The sequence below is a fragment of the Clupea harengus genome, chromosome 4 (genome assembly GCF_900700415.2).
Source record: "Clupea harengus chromosome 4, Ch_v2.0.2, whole genome shotgun sequence".
In the NCBI taxonomy this organism is placed as follows: domain Eukaryota; kingdom Metazoa; phylum Chordata; class Actinopteri; order Clupeiformes; family Clupeidae; genus Clupea; species Clupea harengus.
This window is the reverse complement of record NC_045155.1, coordinates 8,154,193-8,166,440: the sequence shown is the minus strand read 5'-3', so window position 1 is coordinate 8,166,440 and position 12,248 is coordinate 8,154,193. Positions and strand designations below refer to the sequence as shown.

The 12,248-nt window shown below is 44.5% G+C and overlaps 1 protein-coding gene across 1 annotated transcript; it reads left to right on the top strand.

Moving 5' to 3' along the window:
• The first annotated feature begins 6,408 nt into the window (after positions 1-6,408).
• Positions 6,409-9,099, top strand: LOC105906775 (probable G-protein coupled receptor 139). Its single transcript, XM_012834969.3, has 2 exons — positions 6,409-6,961; positions 7,269-9,099. The coding sequence occupies exons 1-2, from the start codon at positions 6,886-6,888 to the stop codon at positions 8,219-8,221; spliced, it is 1,029 nt and encodes a 342-aa protein (XP_012690423.2). The 5' UTR covers positions 6,409-6,885; the 3' UTR covers positions 8,222-9,099.
• Positions 9,100-12,248: the final 3,149 nt, after the last annotated feature.

Below are 12,248 nucleotides of genomic sequence, written 5' to 3'. Positions count from 1 at the left end.
AGTTAGACTGTTGCAGATGATTCAGAATGCGGCATGCGCTAGAATTTTATTTAAATCTCTCACTCTTGTCTATAGGACAGACACTGGATCGGCAGCAGCCTATTTAAATACTATTGTTATTATTATTATTATTATTAGTTAATGGCTTTACTTTACCTCTTGTTTTTGTAATTGTTTTATTTGATTAATGAATTTAATTGTATTATGCCTATTACTTAATTTTTCTCGTTGTTTTTATTGTTTTTGATCCAATGTTTTGAAAGTCGCTTTGGACAAAAGCGTCTTCTAAATACTTTAACTATTACTATCACTATAAGTATAGATAGATAGCTAGATAGACAAACAGATATATATATATATATATATATATATATAGATAGATATATAGATAGATAGATAGATAGATTTAAATGATCTCCCTGTCTGCGCTCCAGTGAGTCGGAGTGGCTCATGAGGCAAGAGGAATAAAAGATGTGGATGTGCTTCTCCGGTGTACTGCACTCCCACAGTAACACTGCAACCTCCAGAGTCAACTCCTCTATATACTCTGAGATAAAAGGGTCTGGTCCTTGTGCACCATGTTAGATGAAGTCATCCTGCTGTTAAGGGGAAATGTAAGAGTAGGTAAATGTTAGGCTGGGGCAGGGGTAAGAAGGCACTGTCAACTGAGCAGTTCATTGTTAAAATAACTTATTGTTAATGATTGCAACTGATAAAAAGAATTCGGCAAGACCAAAGCTGAGGGTGAAGCCACATGTGTCATAGACAGCAGGAAATGGAAGCTCAGTGCTTGTGTGTCTGGTGCCAAAACAGCTCAGAGCGAAAGCATGCATAATTCACACCCGCCATTATAATCACCCCCCATACAAATCTCAAATTGCATCATGCAATTCCCTGCCACGGAATCTGGCGTAAAACATTTCTCAAACACCCAAGCGAGGCACTCAACACACAACACAACACGCCTGCTGTGCCCTGACGCACGAAAACCCAAGCACAACCAAACACAAACACACACCGTGGCACACTATCAGCTTGCAAAGACACTTGCACACAGATGTTCATATGTACAGTGCAAGTGCGTTCCCTCAGTCAGTCACTCAGTCAGAAGAAGCCTTCAGCTTGCCTTGTCTCGCTCACACAGAATCTCTGGCGGAGATTCTACCACGGACACTCTGATATACGCCCTAGTTGCAGTCATGAGATCTCTTCTCTCCACAAATACAAATACACATATTCACTCAATCTTCCTATCTACCTCTCTCTCACACACACACACACACACACACACACACTCATACAGAGAGAGAGTGTGTGAGAGAGAGAGAGAAAGAGAGAGAGAGAGAGACACACATACGGACACCGTTCCAACATTTTGGTCCCCTTTTCCCCATGGCGTGTGTGAGCAGCAGAGTCTCCCAGAGGGACTGTGGCAGCAATGGCAGCAGCAGCAGCGATGCATCTTCATAAAGAGGAAGCCCATCCATCACACACAACTGTTGCCGAGCAGGAAAAAGCAATTACTTACTGCGGCAGTGGCCATAGCCACACTGACACAGGACTAATGTCTGTAAAACACACAGTGCCATAGACTGGCTCATGGCAACACATACCAAAGCAGTGTTTTATATGCTTCCATACCACCTCACATTGCACAGGAATGATTTGCAGAGGTGACTGATAAAGAAAAGTGGACAAGGCCATGATGTTTACTGTATGCATGGACATATTCATAGAGGCCGATGGGAACGTAGATATATAGATTAGATGCATATTGAAGTACAAAATGACACGGTCTCACAAGAACAAACACCTGGTGATGAGCCTTTGCGAACACAAAGGTATTTGTGTGTGTACGAGTGCGTGTGTTTGTTTATGTGTTTGTGTACATGTGTGTTTGGAGAGAGAGTGTGCTTGTGCATTTGCATGGTGTATCTCTGCACATATTTTTTTTGTGTGGAGACATGTGTGTGTGTGTGCATGCATGTGACTGTGTATATGTGTTTGTAGATGTGTGTGTGTGTATGTGTGCATGCACACACACGTGTGAGAATGAGCGTTCATGCATGCTTGTGCACTTCCATGGTGTATCTCTGCATCTTTTATGTGTGGATACACACTCATAAGTTGTGTGTGACTATAAGTGTGTGTGCGTGCGGTTGTGAGCAGTTGTGTGTGTGTGTGTGTGTGTGTGTGTGTGTGTGTGTGTGTGTGTGTGTGTGTGTGTGTCTGTGTGTCTGTGTGTGTCTGTGTGTGTCTGTGTGGGTTTATCTGTGTGACTGATGTTTTACATGCCTTGGGATGAGCAGCACTGGCAGGGAATCCATGCTAACCTGGTGGCCCCTGTGCCTGCAGCATACGGGCCTTCTCAGGACACCGGTGGTGTGTCGCATGGCGGTAATCTGCTCTTTAAGCCCACTTTACCCAGAAAAGCCCAGCATCATGCTCGGGGAGTTCAAACAGAGATTTGAGGCGGTGGAAAACAAGGAGATTTAATGGGTTTTGGTGACAGGCCAAATTCCACAAAAGCCCCTAACTTTGCCTTAGATGGATATGGACCTGAGAGACGCGTGAGAAGCCCAAACTTTTTTTTTACGGGTAACAGAAAACATGTAGGTGTAATATATGTTAACAATTCAAATACCTTCTCTCTCTTTTCTCTGTACACCCTCTCTCTCTCTCTCTCTCTCTCTCTCTCTCTCTCTCTCTCTCTCTCACACACACGCTCTCTCTCACTCACTTTTCTTTCTCTCTCCCTCTCTCTCTCTCTTTCTCCATTATCCATCCGTGACTCAATCCCAGTACAACAGGGGGCCAAAAAATCTGATCCCTCTGTCATAAGCCATTTTATTTCATTTTTTCATCATCAAAGCAGTTAAGCAGTTTTGCAAATAAAAAAGAGAAAGAAAAAAAAGAAAGAGAAAAAACATAAATGTCCAGCGGTGTAATCCATTTTACCACAGCAATCCTCTCGGAACGACAAACATAATCTGGGCGATGGATCAGAGGCTCTCTGCATCTCTTGGGCTCTCTCTGACTCATGCAGCAGGCGTCAACACAGACACATCCAGAGCAGAGTCTGAAAAACACACTCACATTGACAAACACACCTAATGTAACACGCATACACACACTCACCCACACACACACAACATACATTGAACATACACACACACACACAACACACACACACACACGTATAGATACACACAATCTATCAGTGTCTCCACATAAAAATATATTAACTATACCTACTAAATACATTAACTACCTGCAGATCCTCCCAAATGTCATAACATTGCATATCAACACTAAAGTAAAGCGTCTGAACAGAAACCAAAGCAGTGCAGCTGCAGTACCTTAAGACTGTGATACGGCTGAGCAACTAGAAAAGCAACAGAGCAAACCAGCCAAACATAAACAGAGTGAATTAGAACAGAAGCCTAAACAAACACACACACAAACTATCATAGGAAACACTGCAGTGGCACAGACGCACACACACACACACACACACACACACACACACACACGTACGCACACCCGCACACACGCACACATGCACACATGCACGCACACACACACACAAACACGCACACACGCACACACGAACACACACACACACACACACACAAACACACACACACACACACACGAACACACACACACACGCACACACAAACACACAAAAAACACATCAAACCAAATAAACAAAGCTAATGGGCTCCAGAGCAAAGACATCTACAAAGATTTAATATTCATTAGTGAAGCTACATAGGTTAACATAGCCTTGACTACAGATATGATTTTATAGCTACATCAAATACAGTCCCATCAATTATAGTGTAATCATTTTGTGGGAAATGTGTACATTGAACATGTGTACATTTCCCACAACCTCCCCTCCAAAAAAGTCCATAAAAGCACCTCACAATACAGCTGAGAGCAACATTGAAAAACTCAAAGAAGCAGTGTCACCCACACAAACACAGTGACACCCACACAGACACACCAGAAAACAGAGAGCTGGATGACGCTGCTCCAGATCTCCATGCACACCTTTGCCCTGCTGAAACAGGAAGGAATCCATCTCACTTCTCCCATCTCTCTAACAACAGCTTCTTCGAACCGGTAAAACAACAAAAATATCTTGCATTCCTCCCTGCTCCCTTCAGGCTACGGTTAAAGGGCCGGCCATGCGTGAGCGACTGCTACGACTCCCACACACAGAGCACAAGCAAGCTGGGGCTGCTGCTGCTGCTGCTGCACATAGTCTATTTGCCTGATTTCATTATAAGCCAGGAGTCAAGGTAATTATGTGGGAATCAGGACACCTCTAGAATGCCAATCAGCTGGCAAATAGCAAGCTTGCATATAATTTCCCCGTTTGAAATCTTCAATGTGCTTTGCAGTTAATACCCAGCTAAATCTACTGACAATTCCAAGAATTGTTTGCAATGTTGCATAAAGAGTGTTCCGGCTAAAAGATCAAAATGAGGAGGGAATATTTGCCATATAGCTCAGGATTAACTGCCGTCCACTCGTCGGATTTTAGACATGTGTGATGTTTTAACTTTCATAAAAAAAAAAAAACAACAACGCCTCTCCATTATAAGTTGCCCCGGGCTTACTTACATAATTTCATCATGTGAATGGGCTGTATAGAAAAGCAGGTTTATATTTTTATAATGGAAACTACAAGTGGGCCCTGAGGCAACAGGCTAACCTTGGGAAGGAGCCACCCACAGAGAGCCCACTGCTGCCCACACGGTGCCGTGGGAGAAGCGTATGCTGCCAATACCTCCCATGCACCCCAAATAGGGCAGCAATAGGGATCTCAACTAGGGGGAGGGCACAAGTAGACATACTCAAGAGGGTTCATACACAACGGAGAGCTGCAGAGGGCAACATCAGTGTGACTACCTGACAATGGAACTGTGGGTTCCTGTTCTCCCAATGATCCCAGATGTGTGCAAAAAAAAAAAAAAGAAAAAAAAAAAACCGCTGCAGTGATCCAACCCCCATGCTCAGAAAACCAATCGTGAGTCTTAGTTACCCTAGCAACAGATAACCATCCCCCCCTCTCTCAAGGCATTTTGAGTATATGAAGTGCGCACCAACAACATCCTTGAACTGAAAAGAACATCACAGATAATGGTGCTTGAGTATAAGAGGGTCTCCCCACAATGGACTAGAACCTACTGTACTGTAGGAGTAAACAGATTTAGACTGGCAGCTTAGCGAGCACAGGCTTTAGTGTTCACTTTATGGCATAACGACGAGGATAAAAGAAAAACACAACAAAAATAACAACACAATGAAAACCATGTGATCGCCATGACCAGAATGTACCAGCTGTAAAACAGACAGCAGACAGCTTTGGAAGAAACAGGAAAGAAGAAAATGATTTAATGTCTGAGAGGGAGGTTGGTCAGAAATCTTCTTCTAGAGTGCCATCTTCTGGCAGGATGTTTTATCACACCCTTAGCGGGTCATTGCAACTGTTTAGTGCGGTACCCTCTGCTCTAGTAATTCAGTGGAAAGTCATCAGTCTTAGTAACAAGGCAGGGCATATAATTCATCCCAGGCTTGAACCATGATGAATTCAATGCTCAAGCAATTTAAAATGTGTAAGCGGCTGAGATCAATGTCCATCCTTACATGACAACACGCTTTTGTGCCTGCCCTGGTTATTGTAAATGACAACACACTATGATCAGACAAAAGCTATTCAAGCGATGGATTTGCCCTGTCCATCACAAAGGGGGTTACATTATTTAATCTGTCTTCCTGCAACAGCCAGAAAAAAAAAGAAATCTGCTGAAGAGGATTACATGGCAAACCAGTCAAAGAACCAATGTTTCCTGAATGGCTAAGCTTCTTAAAGGGTGGTCGAAGGTACAACCAGAAAATTCTCTTTCACATGAGATTAGGGCTCTGGGTCTAGAGAGCACAAGAGCCCTACTTCTGCCTACTACTGAGTGGATGAGTCCAATGGGCGCTGCACTATTTCTCTACGTACTGGTTATGTACCCAAATTCAAGGTGTACATGCTTGTGTGATTGCGTGTGCGTGTGTGTGTGTGTGTGTGTGTGTGAGTCTGTGTGTGTGTGTCACTGGACAGAGCGGCTTCTTGGCTATATTCCACTGCCAATGTCCTCTTCCTGGCTCTTGGCAGTTTGTCTGCACTGTGTGGGGCATGAGCATGTCTGGACCTCTCACCAGCAGTCCCAGTGCCAGACTAGTCAACTGAGGTGTGTGAGTGTGTTTGTGTGTGTGTGTGTGTGTGTGTGTGTGTGTATGCTTGCATGTGTGTGTGTGTGTGTGTGTGTGTGTGTGTGTGTGTGTGTGTGTGTGTGTGTGTGTGTGTGTGTGTGTGTGTGTGTGTGTGTGTGTGTGTGTGTGTCGAGGGGAGTGATGAAGAGACGAAGGGAGGGTGAGGGAGAGGGAGAGAGAGATGAAATAAGCGATAAAGATGATAGCGATGAGGCTTTCGTGTATATGCACAGTAACTGGGTGTGTGTACCATGCTAATAAACACTAACCGTAAAGGGCCTTTATTACGGAAACAACACAGCAATATTGAAATACCCCTGTGACGTTGTGTTTGGGAATGACTGTCAGGTCAAAAGGGAGGCAGTTCCCACAATGAGATAATTCTGACCACATGCTGCTCAGACCAAGTTGCCATGACAACCACCAGGTACTGTCAGAAGGGCGGAGCTCAGATGGACACCTCACGTCTCTCTTTGTAGCCTAATGAGGATACAAAAATAAAAAAAGTGGAGACAACAAGAAGAGAGGCGGAGAAAGTGATGAGCGAGAGGGAAGAAAACAGGACCTGTGTTTGGGCAGGAGTGTTCATTTCAAGCTGGCAGTGAAAGCATGGTCACTCAGGAGCACTGGATGATTACCCTCCAGAGGGTCTACTACCCAGTTCTGGCCACCATTGGAATACCCTGTGAGTATTTATTTTCAAAGACATCATATCCCCCAATCACGTGCATCACGTGCATCACATGGGCACATACTGTATGTATCATGACTGACACAAGTAGTTTCTCACTTTGGAGGAAAGATGCAGGCATTGACAATGATTATTTCCAAACTGTTCAGGAATCTTTTAGTCTTATTTCTATTCAGTAGGTTAGCTAAGTTAAAGTTAAGAGGGAAATGTATCGAATCCTAATGATTGCATTACTGTATATCTGATCACAGAATGGTGACATCTAGAAATGATTGTGTGATTAACCGTGTGTTTATCCTAGCCAACATCATTACCTTCCTAATCTTCTGGAGGAGGAACTGTATGCTGTCCAGGTCCAGCACCTTCTACCTGATGGCCATGTCGGTGGCAGACACAGGTGTGCTGGTGTGCATCGTGGTGCTGGAGCTGGTGGTCAAATTCCACAGTGCGGAGCCTTTCTGGGCACGGCAACCCTGGTGCAGCCTCCGAGACCTCTTCACCTACGGCTCCTACAACGCCTCCACCTGGCTGGTGGTCACCTTCACAGCTGAACGCTTCCTTGCGATCAACACCTGGAGCCTGAAGTCTCGCCTCTGCACGCCGCGCTGTGCATTGTGGGCCATCAGCAGCATTTACGTGTTGAGTCACCTCCTGGCTGTGCCACACCTCTGGGCCAACGTGTCCGAGTACGACCGGCAGCTGGGGAGGTGGACCTGTGTGTACAACGCGCAGGCACCCATCCTCTTCATCCACAGCCTGGTGGGCTTCCAGACGCTGCTCTCCTACATCCTGCCTTTCCCAATCATCATCACTCTGAACGGGCTCACGCTACACCACATCTCTGTATGCAACCGCATTTGGCCCGCCCAGGAGCCACCGGTCTCTCCGGCAACGGCCGCCAAACCTGGCCTCAGGGTGGCACCGATTCTGCGCTCGCGGAGAAGGAAGTCGGTGGTCCTGCTGGTGACTGTGTCCATGACGTTTCTGATGCTGTCGGTGGTGCGGGCCGTGACCCAAATCATCCTGCGCACGTCTAGCCCCGAGCTAAAGCGCCAGGACTACGGTCTCCCACTCAACGTGGCGGCCGACCTGGGCACCATGCTGTGCCTGAGCAACGCGGCGGTCAACATGTACCTGTATGCTGCCACGCAGACCAAGTTCAGACAGGAAGTCATCGCCTGTGCCAAACAGGGCCTCGCAGTGATGAAGAGCAGCCTGACCCCATCCACCATTGTAACTGCCAGGCCTCAGTGACTCACAGCGAGCTTTCCAGGCATCTATCATTAAAGAATGAAATCTCTACAGAGCTAGAAGATGGAAGCTTGAGTGAACCAGAGTCATATTAATTATTCATCGATATGAATTGCAGGTTTGCTTTTCCCCTGCCTGACCACGGCCAGCGACTGCATCATCTCACAGTAATTCATTCACAGCTTGCAGCGGCAGAGAGGGCAGAATGTAATCTTTTTTCTGCCACTCTGAAAGACCTGATTCTGTGAGCTCTCCCTCCATGTAAGCCCTGTCTTAATGGGCTCCCTCTGCTTGGGACTGGGGCTGTTTTATCCCCCACAGAGACCAGGAGAGGAACCAGACACAGTCATTTAAGTCCATTTGCAGTGGAAACACCCCAGTGGACTTCTCCTGGCCCCTTCAAACGTTACAGGCTTTTTAACAAGCCTTCTCCACTGAGAGCTGAAAAGGCAAGGACATGGTGTACAGGCACAAAATGCATTAAGACTCTGCCCAGAATCTTCACTTCTCAAAAGACATCCATCGAATGTACAGACTGTGAGACAGTAGATGTGGGAGCCAGGGACAAGAAGAGGGAAGTAGACATAAAATAGTATAATAGAGCTTGTATCATTTTTCATTCACGTTTCTCTGTGTTTGTGTGTGTTTGCAGTAGTCGGTGAAGGGTAACATTTTCCTATAAATACACAGGGATTCATATTCAAACAAGGAAGTAAAAACTTGTTTACGCTGTGGTTCCAGTTGTAGATAGTCATCAGTGCATCATCCCTTTATCAGTAGGTCAACAAGTGGCTCTCTGATAAGCACATGGACTTGTGTGTCTTCTTATCAGATCTTTGCCATTCTAATTTGCTTGACTCTATAAAGCTGCTTTAATTTTCTGTGTTTGTGTACCCAAATCATTTGACCAGGGCTATAAAACCTGAGTGACTGTATGGTTACTTCAGAATGCCACATAAAACAGAGTTAGATATTAAAATTCATGTCCCACTAAATGTGGCGGTGCAATGAGGAGACGAGCAGACGTAAATGTCCAAGTTAACCCTTGTAGTCTTAACATTCTATATACTCCCCCTGTACTAAGCGTACAAAATGGCCTGCCTTCATTAAACCCCTAAAATAAAGCAGCTTAATTGAATTTTAACCCCCAAATCTATTTTCCATGAAGAAACGGTAAGTAGTTTTGAATGCATTGTATTGAAGGGAAACAATAACAGTTGTGAACTTCAACTTGAATAAGAATATCATATATCATAGATATAAAACAAAAGTGTGAAGAACAGAAATGAATCAAGTGTAATTAGCACACGGAGGACAGTATGGAAGCGTGTGTTCATGGACATGCAGGTGTATTTCTCACATGTGCAGCATGATGCCTCTTCCTCTTCTAAATCACTGTGCTCTTTTTCCTCCTGGGCGTCTGAACACATCAGATCCACGACCTGCTGGGCAATCTTTGTACCATGGTAGTGTACAGCTTTTTTTCACATTTTCTAATGTTGGGGTCATCAAATTTCAAGTTGAAAAAATATCATTTATGGAGGTTTTCTCTGCTGTTAAACAACAGTCTAAAGCCTGCACACTCACAGTAAGACCCATTTATCTACAGAGAGCCCGTTGGACATCATTACTGTCACTGGAAGTCTTGATTGTTGATTGCTGACAACCAACAATCAGTAAGCCTGTGGATGGGCATTTTTTACAACTTGTTTTCTGAGACTTAACTTTGATTTCCACTGATAAGCCTGTAGTTAGAGCACAGACCTCTAAGGCAAAGGTGAGTGAAAGGTCCTCTGAGGACAACACTTAGGTTTGATTGCTGTGCTACATGTGGGCTGGACTCCAAAAAGCTGGCTGAAACCTGCAAAAACTCAATTTCGGCTAAGAATCTGACGGAGATGCTTAGGCTTACACTCTTCTAGACAAAGACCACGAGGCGAATCAAAGGTTTCTGGAGGTGTATTTCAAGGTGCTCCTGCAGGGAGTCAATACCAACATCAAGTAGAGGCAGGCAAAGACTAAAGAGCCTCACAGTGTTACAGTATATATACAAGTCAATAATGGGAGTTTACAGTGGGGTCAAGGGTCAACATTGGGGATGTTCTTACAGGTCAAGATTGGGAAGGGGAGGTGATCTTCTTACGGAAGGTTCCGGAACACGCACACAAAGCCAAAATGGTGGACAATAGATGTGTATTCCTTCACCTGGGGCAGGGGATGTCTGCTAGGGCTTTAAACAAAGGTGTATCAATGCACATGGCACACACACACATACACACACACAGGAGAACATGCTTGCAATGCAATGTAAGTCGATAAATTAATGGCAATATCAATTTCCATCAAATCACTCAGAAAGCAGGCCAGGAAAATATAACTCTAGCCGTAAGCAGTCTATAAAAGCTAGCACGACATGAATCAACATAGTCTGACGCTATCCACACAAATCGAAAGGTTCAAAATGTAAGACTTCAGTGTGAACTCATGAACAATGCTACACCTGTTGCATGTAGTTCTGCAGCATGTAGTTCTGCAGCATGTATCTCTGCTTGTTGCAGAAGTGGTGGTGGAGAACATCAGGATGCGGTATGGAAAAAATCCTTACATAACAGGTCAATGTAAGGCTTTTATCAGACACAAGCCAATCATGTCCCAACTTGCTGCCTCCTCTGAATTCCTGTGTGTTTGTGCACATGTCATGCCCCTGGCCTCTCCTGCTGCACTCTGAAGTGTACAGTGACTGATGGAGCATGAAACAGGCCTAATGACAGTGCATGGTGACAGCACTGAGGAGTTACTGTAGGCTAAAAGTAGTGCTTAAGAAAGGCTAGAGGCTGACCTTTGAGTGACCTCTTGACATTCCCTGTGGCTGACCATCAGTATTTCTGCTTGTTCAACCTTGAGCAACTTACAGCTGGACAGCTGGTTAGCAGACAGCCAGGCATAGGGGTAAACAAGTATGCTACTACATGGGAGTTTCAAGCTCCCAAGTTATGTGGGGCAAACATGGTCCTTACTAAACTGACTGCATTGTATGGAGCATCAAAGGGTGTTGGTATGTGTTAATAAGCATGGTTGCGTGCTGTAACATTAGAACTGTGCAAGAAATGGTTCATGACCAGGTGAGGATTGCGGTTTATAAGGTACCATTTTCACCAGAGAGACATTCTAAATTCATTATTTATGGGAACAATTATTAAAAGGTGGTATGGTTTCTTGTGTTTAGGCTTGCTATGAAGTTTTATTAGCGTGAGCTAACCGGAGGCACAGTCCTGCTTGAGCACATTCAGTCTAACAATAACTTAACTACTCTCAGGTTCAATGTCTTGCTCCAATCTAATGGATTTGGTGTTAGGTAGTTCTTTAAAGGTGCAGTGCTTCATTGTAGTCCTATACACTTTTTGTGAAATTCAGCTAAATTCTCTTAATTCCTTCGGCTGTTCGTCCACTGTATCAACTCAAAAAACTCCAGTGTTCTTGCACAGTGGCTCCGTGAAAGGGACACAAACAAAGTGGCTCGGATCGACTAATACACTTTTCCAGCCAATCAACGATGTTGCTTCAGGAGCATTGGAATGGAGGGGTGTATTTGAATGGCTGTTGAGTTGAAATAGGGATCGAGGACTGCACCTCTAAACCCATAAATATTTTCATACACAACATGACTTAGTATATGGATGAAAACAAACATGTGGAAGTGTTTTTGATCGATAAATCTGAGCGTATCCATCACCAAAGTCCTTGATGGAGTACTCATATATCAGGCCTGTTTAAATGCGTTAGCACAGTGACACTCCATTTATTGCCACACAGCAAAGCAATCAATGCAGTTTAAATATTGTAAATATGAGTGATTTTATAACCTACAGCAGGTCTATAATGAGGCCTGAATAGAGTGAGCTGCCCCTACATCACAATAACATAATTTAGCTAAATTGGTCTGCCATGACAGAACATTTATTGTGAGGCCCTTGTTAAAGTCGAATGCTTTGAAAACAATCCTACATTCTCAGCTGATACGTATTTTGGT